The following is a 23,883-nucleotide window of genomic DNA, read 5'->3' as shown; positions in this document are numbered from 1 at the left end:
ACACAACGGTACTATAAGATTGAGCTAGTGTCCACTCTTAATAATAGACTCAATAGTATGGTAGTTTATAGGGACCGTTCACAAACACTTGTTAGGGGGGCCTGATGCAAAAAGGGGGAGCCCTTAAGAATTTTGACCCTCCTAAAAGGGGGAGGGGCCTGAAAAAAATGACCACAAATTTTCCTTTGGAAAATTGAGTTTATATGCTTTTCTATGGGGTTAACCGATAATTTTCATGTCAAAAAGGGAGGCCTGAAATATTTGAGATCTCAAAAGTGGGGCCCGAAAATTGTTCGCGATGAAATTTTTTTTTGCATAAGCCCCCCCCCCCCCCAACAAGTATTTGTGAACGGTCTCTAATCCTGTTACGTCATCACTTCTACGGCAAATAGCAAGGGACAAAATAACATCCCAAATTACGCGCAAAGTCTCGTGCCATGGTGTGAGCACTTGCTATTTTTGGAAGGAGCAGTTTTGAGAACAAAGAAGTCTGGAAAACATGGATAATAACCCGATACTTGATTTCAAATCTATTCGCCATGTGAATTATTTTTCATGTTCATATAAATGCTGCGTCTACACTGTTGATTCCAACAATATGACTTTTTACTTCATCGCTTACATTATAAAGGTGATCATCCGAGGGGGCACTCAACACAAATGACCATGCGGGTATGCTCCCCCGGAAAGACCCCCTTTTTGGAATTCGCAGCTCCGATGGACCCCCTATATTTGACCAAAACAGAGCTCCGAAAGACCCTTGATTTTGATAATTTCAGCTCTGAAAGGTTTTTTCAGGCGATTTTCAACCAGAAAGGCAAGGAAGACGCTTCATTTGGACTATTCGCAGCTCCAAAAGTCCCCCATTTTACTTGTTCGCAGCTCCAAAAGACCCCCTTTTATCAGTACGCCGTCAGCTCCCTAAAGATCCACCACCTCAAAATTCCGGGGGAGCATACCCACCAACATTTTTCGATGTGCCCCCCCCGGTGATCATACGTCTTGTCGTGTTTTCTTATCGAAAGGTACAGCAAGTCATCCATCTCCCAACATAAACTGGCCTCAAAAAGAAACTTAAAAATTTCACAAGGTCATATCTTAAAATCCTGTCCATGAAAATGAACAAAAAATACACACAGGATTACTTCAATGCTCTACTCTAACAACATGTCAGTAACCAAGCAGCTGTCAAACTGACACAACAGTAAAATGCACTGACACGGAACAGCTTCCGGGACCACATTCACAGGCGAATAATTGGAACCCAGCAAAGCAAAAGAAATCTGTGAGAATGCGCACAAGATCATTACACAGGTCATTATTTCAAAAGGGTAAGTGGAATAGTGTGGAACGGGGCTGCTTCTGCTTTTCACACACTTTCTTCAAGAAACAGGTCTTGTTCCACACTATTTCATTTACTCGTAGATTTCTTGTGTTGGGTACCAATTATTGGGCTGTGAATGTGGTCCAGGAAGCTGTTCCATGTCAGTGCATTTTGCTGTTGTGTCAGTTGGACAACTGTTTGGCTACTGACCAGAGTTTAGAGTAGAGTATTGAAGTAATCCTGTGTGCAATTTTTGTTCATTTTTATAGACAGGAATTTTAAGATATGACCTTGTGAAAAATTATAAGTTTCTTTTTGAGGCCAGTTTAGTAAGTTCTTGAGTATATTAAGAAACGAATTGTTGTTACCCAATGCTTATGTGGTATTTTTTGGGATCCAATGTCATTAGGGGGTCGCTTCCGGTCCGAAAGGAAATTCCTTCAAAATGCCTCTTCTGGCATATATAACATAAACACTGTGTACTTTCATTCTGGACAAAATTAAGTCCACTTTTTTGGAAATCTTCAAAGAAAATTCACATTGTGTGGCAAATATGATTTTGAATTTCCAAATCAGTATCATATAGATTGTTATTTCATTTTTTTCACGAAAAGACAACTTTTTTTTTCCAAAGTCTTATCAATGTCCTCACATGTCATTTCAAGGTCACGCCTAGACTTCGTGGTCTTATAAGGCCGGAACACATCTATACTCTGATCAGCTCGTAATCGGCGGGAATTGTTAGGCTTTTACCACTACGACGAAAAGTAGACCCATATTATTAGTTGAGCTGTCTAATCTATATTGTGCGTGTTAAATAAAGTAGACAAAGTACAGGACTTGTATTAATAATTTATGATACTTCTGGGGTTATGTCACAAAACAAATCTCGAAATATAAATGTACTAATATTTATCCGAGATGTTATAAGGCCCGCCAATTACGAGCTGATCTAACTATAGTTCTCTGTTTTCTTCCCCTCCAGCTTTTTATGGCATGTATAATGTGTCTTACAGTTTTTGTTTTCTCCTCCGGTGTTTTGTTTTTCTTAACCTCTTTTTACCTACTAGCTGGGGGGTTTACAACCCCCGAGCTAGGTACTGTTTTGCTATCAGATCTTTCTTCTTTCTTTACCTAGCTGGGGGTTACACCCCTCCAGCTAGGTACTGTAATGCTATCCGATCTTTCTTCTTTCTGGCAATAAATTTCAAAAACATGTTCTACAATTACGTAACTTGCACATATGTATCGGCTATGTCCAGTGCCCATAGTGTCTAAACAGAATTGTGGTCAAAGGCAATTAAGGGGGCATTTCCGGTATATAACCAAATACCTTCAAAATGCTTCTTCTGCCACATATTATATAGTACGATGATGTCATTTGCATATGCATCGGCTATACCACACGCCTATAACTTGCATACAGAATTGGGGTCAAAGGTCATTAAGGGGGTAATATCTTACAATTGCATTATCTGGACATATGTAAGGGGTATGGGACTCAAACTCGGTGACAACAAATCTCATGATCAGGGGAACAATTTGCAGGGGTCAGGTCAAAGTTCATGCAGAGATCAAATTTTAGAAATGCATTTCCTGAATATCTGTATTGGGGCTCAAACTTGGTAACGACAAACTTAATGATCATGGGAACGTTTTGGAACACTTTGCAGGGGTCAGATCAAAGGTTACCTGAGGGTCAAATATTATAATTTCATTTTCTGGATATCTGTAAGGGGTATGGGGGCTCACACTCAGTGACAACAAATCTCATGACCAGGGGAACATTTTGCAGGAGTTAGGGCAAAGGTCATGCAGAGGTCAAATCTTAGAAATGAATTTTCTGGACATCTGTAAGGGGTACGGGACTCAAACTCGGTGACAACAACTTGATGACCAGGGGAACATTTTTGAATCATTTTGCAGGGGTCAGGTCAAAGGTCATCTGGGGTCAAATCTTAAAATAACATTTTCTGGACATATGTAAGGAGTAATGGACTCAAACTTGGTGACAACATACCTCATGACCAGGGGAACATTTATGAAACATTTTGCAGAGGTCAGATACCTCCACAATACCAACACGCCCAATCTAGGTTTGTGGTCTATGACCCCCATTTGCCATTAGTAGTTTCTGTTTTCTTCTCTTTTTCGAACAACATCAATTTACGCTTCAAATCACTACGATATTGTTTAGTATTATCATCATCAACGATGAAAAATTTCTTGCAATATTCAGTATCATTTGGTAATAATTTATACTCATTAAATCCCCACTTGTTATGTGAATCTTGTCGAACAGAGGCACTGCATTCTCTATGTAGCATTCCCAAACGACGCCTAAGCTCTGCCAATTCCACGCTAAATCTTGGTCCATAAGCTTTCACTTTTTGCCAAAATGTTTTGTTAAAATGTTCATATAATGCTGCGTCTATACTGTTGATTCCAACAATATGACTTTTTACTTCGTCGCTTACATTATAAAGGTGATCATACGTCTTGTCGTGTTTTCTTATCGAAAGGTACAGCAAGTCATCCATCTCCCAACATAGTAAGTTCTTGAGTAATATTAATGACTCGTCGAAATATTCGGACAAAATTATTAAATCAAAATCATGATCGATTCTTCGTAGCTCATTAGTAATGCTACCTGTCGTATTAACCTGAAAGTCTCGGGCAATGCCATTAGCCAGTTGAGATCTTCCATACTTAATTTTACTCGAAAAATCTTTCACCGTGAAGAATTTTGACAAAATATTTTCGGTATTGTATGGTATATGGACCTGTTCATAATATTTGTAGTAAACAAAGGAGGACACAAAACGATCCACTGGATTTCGAATTGTAGTAACGTACGTAGCATTCGGGATAATCTTATTCATCTCAGTCCGACTGTAATGACCGTGACAAACAGACATGTCGAACCCGCCCAAATATTTGACAACTATACTGTATCCATATACAATATTAGTTTTAATCCCGGTACTGAAAGCAGTGCGATTTCCTATTGGAGTAACAAACGTTAAGTTCCTGGACATGCCATACCTCTGGAATATAGACGCAAGTGTACTACCGGCTGTTTTGTGAGTCTTGAGGGACACAATATGTTCTCTAGGGTGGCACCTGCAATTAAATAACAACAATAAAATAATTACAAAAAATGGAAAATCAACATGGAGTAAATTTACACATTTTCTTCTTTTTATATATATGACCGCTTCACTGAACACCTGCGGTCAATCAAATGCAATTTTGATGGTTTTCCTGTAGCACGGCATTTTAACCCCCCTTCCACATGTACCATCAACAACATCAAGGTAACCACTGCCATCAACGCCAGAGGAAACAACAAGAATCGCATCATGGCAGAACATAAACTCATTTTCAAGCTCGGCACTGTTCAAGTTGTTCAGCCTGGTGGCTTAAACAGCAAATTTGACACTTTTAGCTTATGACTCATTGTTTTTCATGTTTTTGCGGTTCTATACAATTTTGCTTTATTTTATCATGTTTCTGCTGTGCTACTTTTTGTTCACGGAGTGAACTTCTAATTTCACTTCCACCCACATCTCAGACATGCCTATCGGACATGCCTAATAGACATGCCTATCGGACATGCCTATCGGACATGCCTATTACACATGCCTAGACATGCCTATTAGACATACCTATTAGACATGCCTATTAGACATGCCTATTTTATATATATGACCGCTTCACTGAACACCTGCGGTCAATCAAATGCCGTAAAAAATGTTGTTGTTTCAAATGGGGTGTCATTGTAAAGGGGAGTATTGTAGCTATCCAGTGATATGCAACACGATATGAATATGTCACAAAATAATTTGAGATGCAGATGCTTGAAAAAACTTTCCAAACTTTTGCTGAGGAGTTTATTATAGATATTATAATAGTCCTTCATTTGAGTGTCGAAGTGATTCTTCCTATTAATCATTGTGGCCAGAGATGATCGCATCCCGGGGTGGGGGGCACTCAACTTTGGAAGTGACGGTATGTGCCTGTCAATAGGCCCCCTCTTTTGAAGTCGACTATACCCGATGACCCCCTTTTTTTAAAGCCATACCCGACGACCCCCCTTTTTTTTAGTTGCGGCTACCCAATGACCCCCTTTTTTTGGTTGCGGCTACCCATTGACTAGCCTTGATCAAGGCTTCTTCCTTACTTTTTCTCTATTCATGCTCCTCATAGGACCCATGTATAATCAGTGGTAGAAGTAGGCCTATCATATACTGGACTCTCTAAAATTTTTAGTCAGGCTAGGGAGGAAGTGTGCCTTGTGGGGTGGGCGTGGTGGGCATTTTGCTCAAATACTACCCCTGCAGTGCACAGTATGCCTGGAGTAAAGAAAGTCCACTAACTGGCCTCAACAATTCAAATGTCAAATCAATTTTTACAAAGTTATGATGCTAAATAATTGTTTCGAAAGAATAACTTTTGAAACAGAAATTTTTGGAAAATGTGGCAAAGCTTCCATGAATTTTACATTCATTAACTATGAACGCCAAAGGACTTGAAACAAGTCTACCCAATGACCCCCTTTTTTCTAGAATAGCATTATCAAAATGCAACAAAAAATGCCGAAACTGTCAAATGTTTTCAAAATTATGCCGAAATTTTCAAAATTTTGCTCCATTTTTCAAAATTTTCTACCCAATGACCCTTTTTTAAATCTTATACTCGATGACCCCTTTTTTCAAAATATTGTACCCAATGACCCCCTTTTTTATTTTGTTTGTACCCAATGACCCCCTTTTTTTAAATAACGCTTTGTACCCGATTAGGCCACTACTTCGCGACTCCGGTAGGCACATACCCGTCACTTCCAAAGTAGAGTGCCCCCCGGATCGCATTTTACGTGAACACTGTGCAATCGAAGAGTTGGTCTTGTTTTGGTCAGATAAATCAGCAGAAACATGAGTGTTGAATTTCAAGCGAAAACCCTTGGGAATGATACGTCGACGAAGGCAGGCACTGGTGACACTAATATGGCTAGCAAACCTGGTTTTGCCAAAGGTGGTCATGGCGAGTGATAAAAGAGTTTTCTGAACAAGTGGAGTGCAGTGGTCGGTTTGTCCTTTCAGTTCTGTGCGTAGATGGGTTACAGTTTGCTTCAGTGATGGCATGGTAGCAAATGGAAAGATAGCAAAAGGTCGCAGTAAATGTTTGCAAAAGCAGATATGTAGAGGTCGAAGTTCTGCGTGACGCTGGTTATTTATATGGTCGACAGTTTGGTATACAAAGTTTGGCACAGCGCCTGATGTAAAATACATTAAATTACACGTTTCGGGTCTAACCCTTTTACAAGTGTGAGCAAATGCAGTGATACCTTACAGAAGCAAGCAAATAATGTGTGAAGCCATGAACAAAGGGAAGAAAAAACCCATTGGTGATGACCAAACACTTACATAATGAGATAAAGAAAGAACAAACCAACCAAAAAGGAGAAGAAAACATCCTTTGTACCTGACAGAATTGTATACAAAAACAGTGGTAGGTGAGAAAATGATTACAACTACAAAAAGTAGTACAGCAGAAACATGATAAAATAAAGCAAAATTGTATAGAATCTCAAGAACTTTGGCATTTTTCGACCCAGGGGTATTCGTGGTGGTGTACGCACTCGTCGTCAGACGCCAAAATTTGAAATAACAAACAGTGCTCAAGAAAACTCCTCAGAAAGATCAATACCAGTTTTATCATCTCATAGACCCCTCTCCACTAGAACTGAACATGTTGAAAAAAGATCTGATCGGAATCTAATCATTCCCCACATTAGTCGTGAACCAATGGTGAACATTGGCTTGTGGAACTGTCAGTCAGTTGGCAATAAAGTTACAACCTGTAACGACTACATTATTCAAGAAGATCGATGTTGACGCCATGTTTTAGTTGAAACATGGATGGCTCCTGATGACCCAGTTACTATTGGAGCATTAAAGCCTAATGGGTACTCTTTCCAAAACTTTGCTCGTGGTACTTTAACCATGGTGGCATCGGAATTCTAAGCAAGACACAACTTGGTTTCAAGACTCAACAGTTGAATACAAACTCAGTCACTTTTGAACATGCCAGTATCCTGGACCCTAATAATGGAGTCCACTACATTGTTATCTACCGGCCTCCACCATCCAAAACTAATAAATTTACCATACCTGCATTCCTTGAAGAATTTGAGGATTTCCTTCAAGAGGTTTCCCTGTTGCCTGGCAAACTGATTATGTTAGGGGATTTCAACTTCCACCTCAATAAGCCTGATAAATCCGAAGTTACTCGTTTTTTTAACATTCTTAACTCCTTTGGTCTAGAACAACGTGTCAACAAACCCACGCACAGATCAGGTAATATCCTTGATTTGATAATCACCCGTGAGAGTGAAGATTTGATTAGATTCTGGGATGTGGGTCTTTATTATGGCTCAGATCACAAAATGATCAGTTGTGTCTTACAACAGAGAAAGCCTCCTGCTCTTAAAGTAACTTGCACTCTCAGGAATTATAGGAAGGTTAACACTTCAGCCCTAACCAAAGATCTGCAGTCTGAAGTGAATCTTTTAGATTTAAACTCTGGTGATGTGAATGATCTTTACACATGCTTTAATAATGCTTGCAGTAGTGTCCTTGACACTCATGCTCCTTCAACCACCAGGTCCCGCATCGTTCGTCCCCGCTCTCCTTGGTTCACTGATGATTTATTAAGTGAGAAACAGGAGCAACGTCGTCTTGAACGAAGATGGCTTAAAAGTGGCAAAGTGGATGATAAGGAAAACTATCAAAAACAACATCTTCGGTACATTAAAATGTTAGACGACTCTAAAAAGAAGCATTTTACTGATGCATTATATGAAGCTGAGTCAAAAGAGACTTTTCGGACACTTGGTATTTTGCTTAACCGCAATGAGAAGATTCTGCCTTCCCTATATACCCCTAATGTGAAGTAGTCTTAAGTCAAGTAGATATAGTAAAAGTAATACACGTGTTAGCTCTTTGCCTACAATTGAGAATAATTTTCAGCATTTCACAGAGTTGACTCAGGGTGAGGTTCAATCTATCATCACGAAATGTGCTATCAAAAGTTGTAGCCTTGATATTCTTCCCACTCCGTTGTTGAAAAGCAATACTGATGTTGTGCTACCATGTATCACAAATATTGTTAATTCCTCCCTCAAAGAGGGCACTTTCCCGGGATCTCAATCAGGCCATAGTTACCCCAATCTTAAAAAAGACCAATTTAGATTGGAACGACTTGAAAAATTATAGGCCTGTCTCAAACATAGGTTTCATTGGCAAGGTAATGAAAAGGCTGCGATAATCCAGGTCAACGAGCACATGCAGGTTAATGATCTTGATGAGGTGTATCAATCGGCATATAAGAACATGCATTCCACCGAAACAGCATTGCTCAAGGTCACAAATGACCTTGATGAAAATAAGGCAGCCTTTTTAATAATGCTTGACCTCAGTGCTGCCTTTGATATACCATTGACCATGATATCCTATTCCACCGGTTAGAACATGGCTTTGGTATCAAAGGCACCGCTCTAAAATGGTTCCATTCGTACATGACTGGTCGTCAGTTCCGGGTATCTGTTGGTAATGTGTTCTCTGATTATTACGATCTAAAGTGTGGTGTCCCACAAGGGTCAATCATTGGCCCCAGAGTTTTTATATGGTATTCATAAAATGTTGCTTCAATTATTTGCCGTCATGGCTTACATTTTCATTGTTATTCTGATGATGTTCAGATGCATTTTGTAATCCAAAGATTCCAGGTGATGCAGCTTGTGCGATTTTCAAACTGACTAGGTGTGTTGAGGAGCTCCGTAATTGGTTGAATGAAAATATGCTCAAACTTAATGACTCAAAAACAGAGTTTTTTATCGCATCATCTCCCCACAATATGCACAGACTTGCTGACACAAAGATTCAGATTGGCGAGGCTGAAATCACTCCTACATCCTCAATCAAGAACTAGGGTGTTCATTTTGATTCTGCAATGACCATGTCTGATCATGTAACATATGTGTGCAAGTCAATCAATTTCATCTTATGGAACTTGTCGAAAATACGTCGTTACATCACTAAGGAGGCATGCTCCAAATGCCATGCGGGCGCTCGTCCTCTCCAAGCTAGATTACGCAAATGCGCTTCTAAGTTGTTGTAGAGGAAAGGATACCACCAGCGGGCCTTATTTGAAATTAGAGATAGCGGGCCTTATTTAAAATTAGAGATAGTGGGCCTCATTTAAGATTAGTGATAACGAACCTTAGGTATAGCGAGCCCTAATCAAAATTAGTGATAGCGAACCTTAGAGATAGCGAACCTTAATTAATTAGGGATAGCGAACCCTAAACAAAATTAGTGATAGCGAACCTTAGGTATAGCGGAACTTTATTGCAATTAGTGCGAACCTTAGAGATAACGAACCTTCAATAAATTAGTGATAGCGGACCTTATTCAAAATAAGTGATAGCGAACCTTTATATTTTAAATTAGTGAGAGTGAACCTTCAGTCAGAGGCTTCAGTCGGGCTTACATGTAGCAATTTTTTTCCAAATTCTTAGAGGTAACATTCCCTTCAGACTCCCCAAATGGGTGTGTGTGTGTGGGGGGGGGGGGTAGGGCGCCATCCTGTATCGTTTCTCCAGGGCGGCACAAACCATCTCAGCCCCCCCCCCCGGGTAAGGGCCTTCTAGATACGCCACTGGTCACTGGATATGGCACATAGAGAGAGAGAGAGAGAGAGAGAGAGGGGGGGAGCAAAGAGGGGAGAGTACCAAAAGATTTGTCTGTGGCATGTCGCTTTCTTGAAACACCAAAATATCAAATTTCGGAATAAAAACGCCCCAAAATTTTAAACAAACATGAACCTTCCAAAATAAATGCACATTTGCACTCGGTGGCCCGGTCATATTACCTGGCGCTGTGATTTGGGATTCCTCGTCGCTTTCTCTCTCCAGTTACTAGTACTTTAAGTTTGCCCTTACTCCAGCCCTTAATATACTTTTCTGAAATGAATGGTAATTAGGGACCTTTCAAAAAAACTTGTTAGGGGTGTCTGATACAAAAAGGGTGCCCTTAAAAGTTTTGACCCTCCTTAGGGGCCCTGTAAAAATGAACACAAATTTTCCTGGGAAAATTGAGTTTATATGTTTTTCTATGGGGTAGACTAATAATTTTAATGTCACAAGGTGGGCCCTGAAATTTTTGAGGTCTGTAAAAGGGGGCCGAAAAATTTTCGCAATGAAATTTTTTGCATCAGCCCCTCCTTCCCCCAACAAGTGTTAGCAGCCTGTTGTAGCGGTAATTTCTAGTAAATTCTCCCGGCTGCCAAAACAGACGATCTGTTTCTTGCTGTGCACAAATGGAACTTTTCTACATTTTTCCACTTTTTCCGATGCTATATACAAAGCTCGATGAACAAATTATTTAGCTGAACAAAAAGTTCTATCGTAAGAAAAAAAAATCAAAATACTTCTCAAATGCAACAGCCTATAATTTTGGCTCCGACTGCAGTAGTTGTACTCCAAATAGATTTTTAATCCAAATTTTCTACCAAAAGATTTTAGGTTGATCATAATTCTTAGCTTTTTTATTCACACTGAAAAACATATTTGAACACTATATATTTATATGAGTTTGTTTAGCTTTAACTTTTACTTTTGTAATATATCAGCTTGATAAAGTACAATTTTATTTCAAAATCTATTTATAATTCTAAAAAATGTGTGAACATTTACCAAAGAGTAATCATTGAAAAATGTGTTTGTTTTCAAGGAAAAATATTCAAATAAGTAAGACTTAATGAAACAAAGCAAAAATAATATAATTAATGTAATACCATGAAAGTGCTGCAGCTTGTGCACATTAACGTTCTTATATGTTTTGATGGTACTTGTTCATGTTTGGTCTAACCTTCAATTCTATAAAATATACCCAGAAATACCTGTTCAGTTAGCATCCTGGACAACCGATTCTTTTGTTATGCAAGGCTCACTCAGTCATTTAATGAGGCAATACAAACGATCGAATTTGGTGTTGAAATGAGCTAAATTTTTAGTTACACCTTTTCGATGTAAAATTAATTTTCTCGGCCAAATGAAAAGCAATCATTTTCATTTTTTCAGTAAATGTCAGGAAAAATTGTAGTGCTTGATACTGTATTTTTTTTTCAAATTCTAGTGTTAAACTTAGGCGTGAAATTTAGTCATTTAGTGTAAGATTTTCGATTTTGATAGGCTTAAACTCTGCCCGCGAGCCTTTTTTTGGATCAACCTTTTAGCTTTTCAAAGTAAGATAGTTCGCTAATGAAGGATTTTTCCCAACTTTCTAACGCACATCACCGTGAGCGATATATCATAGTTTTGTCAGAATTTGCGTTTTCATTTCACCATTTTTACTGCCGGCTGACCATTTTTCAAAGTCAACGCGTGAAATCTATAAGGCTATAGTACTAGCATTGTGGATCGATATCCCTGGGTTTAATAGGAATACCGGCATGGCTACAGTGTTGCTAGAACTTCAATATAGCAAAGAAATTCCCAGGCCTATAGCGCTCCTACTGATCATGTTTAACCAGAACACTAAATTGGAATTTGGGCTACCAAATCGCTGGTCGGGCAATTTGCTTTCAATGGAAAATTGACCTGGATAAACAACAAAGGAAATATCGACTATTTCTGCTGGTTGCTCTCGAGATAAAAGTACTGAGTTAGACATTTTTGGAGCATGAAGGGAAAAAGGGTAAAACAAAAACGGAAATTCTGACAAAACTATAACATATAGACCCACACGATGTGCTTTACAGGGGTGGGAAATATCTTTCTTTAGCAAACTATATTAGTTTGAGACGCTAAAACATGAATTCCGTAAAATGCTCGCGGGCGAATTCACACTAAAAGACACAATTTGATGCTTAATTTTAACACCAGGATTTTTAAAAAAATGTATATCCAAGCACCAAGTTTTTAACTGACATTACTGAAAAAAAAATATTGCTTTATATTTGACTGAGAAAATTAATTTCATAGCAAAAAGGTGTATCTCTGAATTGTGCTGATTTTAACATGTATCGATCGACTTTTAGCGCGACTAAGCATTTCTAAAGAATCGGTTGTCCAGGGGGCTGACTGTGTTGTCTATTAAATGATGTGATGAAGAAATAATAGAGGCTTATCTACCCTGGGGCTTTTTATCACAGTAATTTGCATATAACTGGATGAAGTCATCCATGTATACTTTAGCTTTTGTTGTTGTGATTTACTCAAGGAATTCCAAAAGTTTGCATTCTGTACCTTGGTGTACATTTGAAATGTAATTTCTAGTCTTTGTATACATGGACTTCATGTATGCATATTCCACACACATAGCCCTATACCAGCATTAATTCCAAGATTGCTGGGCACTGGTCTTGAAATGTAACTATTTTAAGGTAAAGGAGTATTCGAAATCACTGTCCCAAATTACCCGGCCCCGCCCCGCCCCGTGTCTCAATTTACCCCAGTCTACGGCACTGACCTTTTTGGTGGTTCCGTGTACTCAGTAATAATTGGCTGTGGTGGTAGTGGCACTAAGACCGATTGATAGTTAATGAGTAATTCTGCTATATTGCAAACCATCAGTATCAGTAGAGATGTGCAACATATTATCGACAACACTGCTTTCCGACCGTGTCTAAATGGCCCAGCCATGGTACACAATACTAAGTAATGGTTATACATGTAATTCATTCAAAATCTTGCTTTTGCATTTTATCCTGCACTCACTAGTGTCGGTATAGACTATTTCAGGGTCGGCGAGTCGGTATAATCATAATACAAGCTTGTCTCGGTCCCAGTCGGTTTGTGTTCCTCCGTCACTACAAACAGTGACGAAGGAGCACAAATCGGCTGGGACCGTAAAATACAAGCTGGTTTACAAGTCAAGGTTACGATCATCTCGGGTGTCTTACTTACGGTGTACCATGAGGGACATGCAAACTTCAATCAGTTTTTGCAAACTTCAATCAGTTTTTGCAAACTTCAATCAGTTTTTGCAAACTTCAATCAGTTTTTTGCAAACTTCAATTTTTTGCAAACTTCAATCAGTTTTTGCAAACTTCAATCAGTTTTTGCAAACTTCAATCAGTTTTTGCAAACTTCAATCAGTTTTTGCAAACTTCAATCAGTTTTTGCAAACTTCAAACAGTTTTTGCAAACTTCAATCAGTTTTTTTTTTCAATCAGTTTTTGCAAACTTCAATCAGTTTTGCAAACTTCAATCAGTTTTTGCAAACTTCAATCAGTTTTTGCAAACTTCAATCAGTTTTTGCAAACTTCAATCAGTTTTTGCAAACTTCAATCAGTTTTTGCAAACTTCAATCGTTTTTGCAAACTTCAATCAGTTTTTTTTTGCAAACTTCAATCAGTTTTTGCAAACTTCAAACACTTTTCGCCAACTTCAATTGTTTTTGCTAACTTCAAACACTTTTCGCAAACTTTAATTGTTTTCGCTAACTTCAAACATGGTGGGGGCATCAGGGGTGGCATGGCTTCTGAGTGGAGGGAATTCCCCTTTCAGGTTATGCCACTGCTGGTTCTAGGGTCCAGTGGCGTAAGGGGTAATGTGGTGGGGGGGGGCAAGAGCCAGGCCCGTAGCCGAGGGGCCCGACGCACCCCCCCCCACCCTCCCATGCCAAAGGCCCAAAAGTCCCCTTTTTTAACAAAAAAGTCCCATATGCGAGCGCAGCGAACGAAAAAAAAATAAAGGTTTTTATGCCTTTTGGTCCAAAAGGTCCCAATTTTTAAGGTCCACTTTTTCTCCCCTTCACCAGTGATCACGGGTTCGATTCTAGGAGCTCGTTCCAGAGGCATGAGTATTACAAACATTGTTTACAGGTTCACAAAAGCGTTTTGAAGTTGGCAAAAAGTGTTTTGAAGTTGGCAAAAAGTGTTTTGAAGTTTGCAAAAAGTCTATTGAAGTTTGCAAAAAGTCTTTTGAAGTTTGCAAAAAGTCTTTTGAAGTTAGCAGAAAGTGTTTGAAGTTAGCAAAAAGCCATGCGTCCCATGAGAGACAGTAGTCTCTACCACAGACAGAATTCCAAGGAAAGGACCAGGGCGCGCTGCAGTACACTATGCAGGCACATGTAAATCGATACCCATGGTCTGGGAAGCCACACTCAACTGGGGTTACCTCAGGGGGATGACACTCTTATTCACATTTTCATTTTACAACGCAAACCTATATCGAATCCCGGTGGTTTGCGAATAATGAAATGTCCGCATCCATTAAACCCTGGTATGAATTATTTATTAGCTTTCGCCACGATCCGTTTTGCAATAACATAACATGAAACCGATAGTGCCCCGTAAAGAAGCTCTAGCTCCCATTGACCTCTATTACAGGTCAGTGAGCTCTCCATACACAAATGAACAAGTACAATAGGACAAGGCCAGCACCTATGACCTGCTTAGTGACATGTTATTTTGAAGTCTTCTAAAGCTTAATATCTTGAAGATTAGTATTCGTTTGTACATATGGACTGCGCATTTATGATGCAAAATATTAGTTCTTATATAAAATTACAAAATATTGGTATTATGACACACGGTATATAGATGATATAAAACGACTAATAAAATCATGTTATCATGGCGTCATGTTAAAGGTTCATTATATCCCGTATGTTTGTCTAAATTAATTAATATTTTCAGAACAATTTCTACACCCATTTAATATGTACTCAGGTAAAGTCTCATAATTTCGAACCCGACTTTTAATTTTTATTTCTTTTTATGTAACAAATTCAGGTTTTTCCATTGCGCGCGCTGCCGGGCAATACAAATTTAATGCTAACATTGAATAAACGTGGAATTAAGAATATGCGTTTCTAGTATATACAGCGTCTGACTCTACCTGAGGACCTAGCCTGAGTCCCATGGGCTCCAAGAATGGCTCTCCATACACAAATGAACAAATACAATGAAGGGTCGCCATTGCTCTCCATACACAAATGAACAAATACAATGGAGAGTCCGACTGCCATGCAAATGAGCCAAGTGTCCTCTCAAGGTATGCTCTGTGGTTACCTTTTCCATCTAAACCCAAACAGGAGGGTGAAAGTGCATAGGAACAATGCCGGAAACTACGTCACGCTATTGTTCGACCTAGGCTACATATTTTTTAACGCATGCGTGTTCGTCAATACAGCTTTAGTCTCCTCCACCTTCGCAACACGGTACGTGGAGTGTCTGGAATCACAATGACGGCGGAGGAGAATACTAGCTGGTCAAATTTAATTTTATCAAGCATATAATACCTGAACAATCACCGTCATTTGATCTATTTACTACAGAATATACTCAAAATATAATTTTAAAATAGTAAACCTGTTAACTTATATATTTGTGTACTAAAATATAAGGACACGTGAATAAAATCATGTCGAAGACAAAATGGCCGCTAATCCGCCTATTGTGAGACCTAGGATACATATTTCGAAAGAGGGCAGCAGACTAGGATGCCTATCCCATTGTCTATTATTCCTGACCCAAATGACTCAAGCTGAGAGTTACCTGTCCTTGTACTGGGATGACATGGTTTTATATTTAATCCACAACATGCTCATCTATCGGGGAAACAGTTCTTAAACCCTAATACATTTGTACATTCATTGAATGACCTTTGAAGATTTGGGTACAAAAACTCATACTTTGCAACTTAAAGTCAAATTTTGCACTATGATTATGTAATTGAGGTTATTGGATTATGCCATTGGGATGAGGCTCTTGTGGTTCATGAAAGGGTGTGAAGTTAGCAAAAACAGGGTTTGAAGTTAACATAAACAAGGTTTGAAGTTAGCAAACAGGGTTTGAAGTTAACAAAAAAAGGGTTTGAAGTTAACAAAAACAGGGTTTGAAGTTAGCAAAAACAGGGTTTGAAGTTAACATAAACAGGGTTTGAAGTTAACAAAAACAGGGTTTGAAGTTAACAAAAACAGGGTTTGAACTTAGCAAAAAAAGGGTTTGAAGTTAACAAAAACAGGGTTTGAAGTTAACAAAAACAGGGTTTGAAGTTAGCAAAAACAGGGTTTGAAGTTAACAAAAACAGGGTTTGAACTTAGCAAAAAAAGGGTTTGAAGTTAACATAAACAGGGTTTGAAGTTAGCATAAAAAGGGTTTGAAGTTAACAAAAACAGGGTTTGAAGTTAGCATAAAAAGGGTTGAAGTTATCAAAAACAGGGTTTGAGGTTAGCAAAAAAGGGATTGAAGTTAGTAAAAAGTGTTGAAGTTTGCAAAAATTGTTTGAAGCTTGCAAAAAAGATTGAAGTTTGCAAAAAGTGATTGAAGTTTGCAAAAAGTTTATTGAAGTTTGCATGTTTACCAGGGAGGGGTGGGGGCAGTGGGCATATGTCCCCCAGTCGAAAGCCCCTGATTCCCCCAAATGAAACCAGGTAAAGTACAGGTTCAATGTAGAGTATGTAGTTGCTGCCCCCATGTCAGTGCTCTTGCCCCCCCCCCCCCATACATACCCCCTTCCCCCAAAAGATTAAAATGTCTGGTTACGCCACTGCACCCTAGAGCCGGCAGTGGCATAACCAGAAAGGGGTATTCTATCCATCACTTAGATGCCCCCACCAAATGTAGCACGGTAAGTAAAGATTCAATGGAGCATAATAGTTTCCACTCCCCCCCTCCATGTCAGTAGGCCTACTCCTGCCACTGCACCCCCAAATGTCTCAGGTTACGCCATTGAGAGCCGGTTGACATTGACCCCTAGAATAAAGTGTTAAGTTCCACCACATGCACTAATGTCCCATTCTCAAATACTTACAGTAATATAGAGTGTTGAATCCCCACAAAAACACACATCCAGTTACGCCACAGGTGTCAAGTTCCACCACTTGCACTGCTGTAATAATATATTGTACGCTACGCTAGCCACAGCCGGGGCCACAGCATTGCGCATCATGAGTCCAGATTAAATTGACTGAAGTTAGCGAAGTGTGCTTAGCGAAAGTGATTTTGAAGTTAACAAAAACTATTGAAGTTAGCCAAAACTGTTTGAAGTTAGCGAAAAACAATTGAAGTTTGCAAAAACTGAAAGTTTGCAAAACGATTGAAGTTTGCAAAAACTGATTGAAGTTTGCAAAAACTGATTGAAGTTTGCAAAAAGTGATTGAAGTTTGCAAAAACTGATTGAAGTTTGCAAAAACTGTTTGAAGTTTGCAAAACTGATTGAAGTTTGCAAAACTGATTGAAGTTTGCAAAAACTGATTGAAGTTTGCAAAACTGATTGAAGTTTGCAAAAACTGATTGAAGTTTGCAAAAACTGATTGAAGTTTGCAAAAACTGATTGAAGTTTGCTGATTGAAAAACTGATTGAAGTTTGCAAAAACTGATTGAAGTTTGCAAAACTGATTTGAAGTTTGCAGTTTGTCCCTCATGGTACACCGTACTTACTAATACTATATTGCGTTGGACCATGGAAGTACTAGACATGTCTGGTACAGTACTTCCATTAGGTTGGACCCCGGGGGTTGGACCCCGGGGTTGGACCTATAACCTTTGCCTGTAATACTGTAAATCAACTGCTACCGAGATCACTTTAATACTTCATGGAAGTACTAGACAGTACTTCCACGCTTACTTTATTAAGGCCAAAAAACATGTTTCGTCCGGAATTTCGAAAAAAAGGAGGAGCGGGGCTTTTTATTTTTTATTTTTTATCGCAAAATCGGTGCACAGCGTCATCATCCCTATATCTTCGTGTCAAAAATTGCCGTGATAGTACGATGAATCCTCTCGTTTTTCAACAGCTACGCATGGCGATTTTGTTCGAGATAGGCCGAGCGACTCAGGCTAAGCATACCATTTACAGACGATATGAGATTCCACAGAGCCTGCCACACAGTTTCTATTCTATGTTTTCAGTATGATATAGTATATGATCAGTATCCCATATGGTATTTCTATTGATTTGTTGTCAGGTAAATCCAAGGTTTTATTTTTAATACACTAACTGGAAATTAAATACACTAATTAGCGGGGACCGGTATTTTGCTGTGGATATGTTTTACTGCATTTTATAAGTAACGATTTTGAAATCAAAAGTTAAAATTGTGATATATTCAACTGTTAGAGAAACGAATTATATAAAGGAACCCGTGTAAGATCCAGGTGCTGTATCTATAATACAATGTATACATGATCGACTTTCTTCATCTGCGTCAATAATAGAATTTATCTATTTCAATCGAATTGAATACATGTCTCCATTTTGAGTTTGTACTACACCACTGAGCGATCAAGCGATCGATTTCTAGCCAATCAGATACGGTAGGCCTCCTTTTCTTGCGTTCGGTGAAATACCAATCGCCCGTCGCTCACCAACGGAGTATTAAGTTTATATTTATAACACTGGGTGTCGACACTGTATATTTACACTGTGCGGTGTAAATACCCATAATTAGAGCTGTTTTATCGTACACAATAATACCTGGAATTGTTATTCTGAGAGGTAAGCCCCCTCAGATGACCACAAAACATTCCAAAAGTGTTTATTGTATTATTAGCAAGGCTATAGAAAGCATCTCTACTTCCTAGACATATTTTTTTGAAAAGTTATAACTGAATTTCAAAAAAATAAAAATAAAAATATTGAAGAAACCTCAAAAAAGAAGCGGGAGAGGACGTGAAACATGTTTTTTTTTGTTATTTGGCCTAATACGCAAACACACTGTTTATGATATCAAATAACTTTTGATTCAGTGGTAAATACGGATTAGAAGGAGGTTAGGATTAGGATTAGATTTAGGGTTAGGGTTAGAGTTAGGATTAGGGTAAGGGTTATTTGATATCCAAAATAGAATTTTTTTGGAAAAAGACAAAAAAATTTCATCAATTTGACCCAGTAGTATTTGGGATATACATTTACATAATAGGCCTACCGGGTTTTTTTAGAGAGACTGTATGTACACATTATTCTAATGACGGCGGAATAAATGTAAAGCGCTTTGAGGCTATTTACGGCATAAAGCGCTATATAAATATCTACATTTATATATTTATTTAATTATATAACGTGTAAAGTCTTCGAGCCTCCAAAACTCGGGTCACCAAAAAGCTCCAAAAAGCTCCGACATTATTGGGATAATGTGCGCGTATAGCTCGCAAATATTTGGTATATTTTACATTGATTTTGGTCCACAAATCGGGGTGAATTTTGGTGGGAAACAGGCTCCTTGCCCCTTTTCTTCTCCTATCCCTTCCCGATTTTCTTTCATTTTTTTTAGGCGGGCACTCTTGTCAGGGAGCAATCTGCCCCGCGCTGGTTACGCTACTCATGATGCAGTCATGTCTACAGTAGAATTCACCACGACCTTTGCAGGACTTAAACACCATTAAAAGCTATTAAACCAAGATAACACTCATTGAAAACAGCTCAACTATGTTACATCAGATCTTCTCTGGTTAAATCCACACACACGTGTGTCTGTTTTACCTGTGCAATGAGCAATGAGCTGGTATTATAATTTCAGTTGGGTGAACGATTATAAAGCAAACGCAAGGTAACAATTACTGTGTGGCCTTTGTTCACGAAATGAGACAATACTGTGCATATTGTTAACCACATTCTTGAAAATGAGAAACATAATGGCTGTGGGCCGTAACACGGTTTGGAAATATTTTCTTCATATTTTTTGGTGTTATCTGTCGATTACATATCCTTCCTAAAACACCAAAGTGCGAATATTTCCAAACACCTAAATTAGCTAAAAATTTAGGACATGTTACAAAACTATATTTTCTAGAATTTCAGAAGAGTACTTTAAATATTGGCCGGTTATTTTTCACACAGTGACGTTAACTAGGCAATGTACTATTACCTATAACATACACTCAAACACCACAGTGCGAATATTTCCAAACATATGAATTAGCTAAAAATTTAGGACATGTTACAAAACATAGAATTTTAGAAGCGTACTTTTAATATTGGCCGAATATTGGCCGGTTATTTTTCACACAGCGACGTTAACTAGGCAATTACCCATACTTCTAACATACACTATTTGTAGAGGTTACATGTCAATGGTAAGAGCACCGTGTATTGTGTATAGTAAAACGGACAGTAACTGCAGTATGTGGTTTTTAAACCAAAAGGTGAGTTTTAGCACGTAGTGGGGAAGTTGACAATATGTTTAGTTCAAAGCAGATCCATGTCTTGTGATTATTTTCTTCCAAACATAGATTCATGCTAGGATATCTCGCCAAAAAACATAGCCAGATCCATCCCCACATATGAAGTGGAGCGAATCAAGTGTTTTCGCTCACAGAATAACTTTTCAGAAAAAAATGCGTACAAAATACTTACTAGTTTGAAGCTAAAATTAAGCTATATGTTGACAAATTGAGCAAAATCGCGCGAGGCGCGAAAAAATGTGGAATTTAAAAGCTACCGGTATATAAGGTTAATTTTAGCGGTCCATCGAGGGGGGTGCTGCATCAGATTCTTGATCTTGGAATGGTCAAAATTCTGGAATTTTGACAATTCCAAGATTCTGACGCAGCCTGTCAAAAACTTGGAATTGTCAGAAAAAATTTGAAATTTAAAAGCTATATTAGGTTAATTTTAGCGGTCCATCGAGGGGGGCCGGGTGCTGTATCAGATTCTTGGAATTGTCAAAATTCTGGAATTTTGACAATTCCAAGATTCTGACGCAGCCTGTCAAAAACTTGGAATTGTCAGAACTCTAGAATTTCGACAGTTCAGGTTTCTGACGCAGCCTGTCAAAACTTAGAATTGTCAGATTTCTAGAATTGCGACAGCGCCCCTGTCGTAATTCTGGAATTTCGACAGGGACGCTGTCAAAATCTTGGAATGGTGCCTATTCGTGTCATTTGACAAACAAGAACGAAATGACCTCCGTGCAGTTTGTGTAAATGCCCGGTAGAAGGACGCTGATTGGTCCGTGCTGCCAGACCGTGCTTGTTAATATATAAAAGTGATGTAGGATAAGTTCTTCTAATCATAGAAGTACGCAAATAAAATCTTGCAAAGACAGATGTAAGTTCGAAAAATTTGTCAAAAATTGGGAACAATTTCTAAATAGGCCTACTATTATTAAGGGGGTACTACACCCCTGGCCAATTTTTTGCCTATTTTTGCATTTTTCTCAAAAATTATAGTGCATTGGTGACAAGTAAGATAGGTATATCATAGGGCAAGGACTACAACTACTGCACTGAAAATTCAGCAACTCAAGGCAAGTAGTTATTGATTTATTGATCAAATATTGGTTTTCCCTCATTTTTGACTGTAACTCCACAACTGTTGTCTGTGCTGAAATAAAAATTCCAGTGCAGTAGTTGTAGTCCTTGCCCCTATAATATAAATATATTACTTGTCACCAATGCACTATAATTTTGAGAAAAATGCCAAAATAGGCACAAAATTGGCCAGGGGTGTAGTACCCCCTTAAAGTAAGCGACTAAAAAGAATGGGCCTACTATCACTTTCCTTCTTTTATGCACGCATTTTGTGCTTCTTATCTACTTCTATAAAAATTCCAAAAATCTGACAACAAGAATAAGGAACTTTCAAATTTCCAGAATTGTGACAATGCTCCATTGTCAAATATTAGGAATCTTATTAAAAATTCCAGAATTGTGACAATATGCTCACTGTCAAATATTAGGAATTATAACAATTCCGGGATTGTGACAATATTCTCACTGTCAAATATTAGGAATTAAACAAACTGTCAAATATTGGTAATTTTATTAAAATTTCCAGAATTGTGACAATATTCTCCGGGAATATTCTCAGTGTCAAATATTAGTAACTTTCAAATTGAAAACACCCAAATAAATAAAGAAATAATTTATTAAATAAATAGAATACCTAAATAAATACGATTGTGTATGAGTAAAGTATATAGGTATTCATTTATTTATTTATTTATTTATTTATTTATTTATTTATTTATTTATTTATTTATTTATTTATTTATTTATTTATTTATTTATTTATTTATTTATTTATTTATTTATTTATTTATTTATTTATTTTTATTTATTTATTTATTTATTTATTTATTTATTTATTTATTTGATCTTGTATTGGTAGGAATTGTACCATGTTTGGAATTTGACAATAAAAACTGTACAATTCCTAATATTTGACAGATAACTTTTACAACAAAGTAGGAACATTAAGATAATCGTGGCGCGTCACCACCACCAGCTGGGTGTGGCTGGGAAGTAAGATAGACATTATAACGTATATGTGAGGGATTTCAATACACTTAGGCTATATTGATGATATTATCAATAAAGTGATATTTAGTGATTTAAAGGGGTATTCTGCATGGTGACTAAAACATCATTCAGAAGCATTGTAAAACATGTTCAACATACGTTCATAATACTGAATTAGTTCATTCATTCATCCGTGACACTGTTAAAATTATATTAACAACATACAAAAGACAATTGACTAAATTCCAGTATACTTCCCCTCCCCTCTACATTATTAAACTGTAGGCGGCAGTCATTCACTTTTAGGCCTAGGCCTATGTGGTTCTCATACCCGTTTCAATATGTTCCGTACCGGGGGGACACGTATGATTGCTGGGAAGGCCGTTCAAGGCCGCCCCTCTCCCACCCCACCATCATGCAACCCTAGCTACTAATATGGCTGCCCGAACCCAAACGGTAGCTCAGTGCACCTCTAAACATTTTATGCAACTAAATCGGGGGTTTTCCCGGGTTTTTCCCCTTCAGAATATCGCTTTAAACGTTGATTAAGAAAATAACATGAACCCGACGTTACAAAATAATTCCAAGCTGTCGAAATTCCATCCCGATAATACGCGGATTTAGGGTTTCTCTACCGGAAGTCATTTTGTGCCGAAATTTCTTCCCACGATGCAATATGCGTATTGCATAACAAAGGAGATGGATTAACTTCTATATCTATTGTTATGCAAAACGCTTATTGCATTGTGGGAAGGAATTTCGGCACAAATTGACTTCCGGTAGAAAACCCTAAATCCGCGTATTCCAAAGATCTGACACACCAGGGGTTAAAAAAAAAGCTGCGAGCGAAAAATGTGTAAGTAGTAATAGGCCCTAATACTAATAGCAAGTATTAATGCTATAGTGAAAACTATTCTGTAAAATTTCTGTTCGTGAATTATTAATAGGCCTAGGCCTAATTAGTAAATCTTTATCAATACCTGCACATTATTTTGTTCCTTCAAAAATACTTCAATTGGTTAACTGAAGCGTATTCTAACTGTCTAACCGTTCTAACTGTTTACGCGAAAATGACTATATCGCATCCGACCCCCCCCCCTCCCCCGGTCTTCCATGGGTAAGTAAATGTAACAGCGCCATCTCATCTGCGGAGCTGCGTTTACCTTTTAGAACAGCAGAAGTCAGTGAGCAGTATACGGCAATGAAAGTATTTCTAAAAGTGTTCTTAGAATATAACTGATTTTTAATGCTAATTTATTGTGCAGATGATTACATTTTTCAAATATTAGTGGGAGGGTTTTCAA

At 38.1% G+C, this 23,883-nt stretch overlaps 1 protein-coding gene across 1 annotated transcript; it reads right to left on the bottom strand.

Annotated features, from left to right (window-relative positions):
• Positions 1-2,550: 2,550 nt before the first annotated feature.
• Positions 2,551-13,241, bottom strand: LOC140140167 (galactosylceramide sulfotransferase-like). The gene is made up of 2 exons (XM_072162025.1): positions 12,859-13,241; positions 2,551-4,447 (listed from the first exon to the last, which is right to left on the bottom strand). Exons 1-2 carry the CDS (start codon positions 13,068-13,070, stop codon positions 3,430-3,432), a joined length of 1,230 nt encoding a protein of 409 aa, XP_072018126.1. The 5' UTR covers positions 13,071-13,241; the 3' UTR covers positions 2,551-3,429.
• Positions 13,242-23,883: the final 10,642 nt, after the last annotated feature.

Source organism: Amphiura filiformis, chromosome 18 (genome assembly GCF_039555335.1).
Source record: "Amphiura filiformis chromosome 18, Afil_fr2py, whole genome shotgun sequence".
Lineage (NCBI taxonomy): Eukaryota > Metazoa > Echinodermata > Ophiuroidea > Amphilepidida > Amphiuridae > Amphiura > Amphiura filiformis.
The sequence above is the reverse complement of the archived record's forward strand: the minus strand, read 5'-3'. Positions and strand labels throughout refer to the sequence as shown.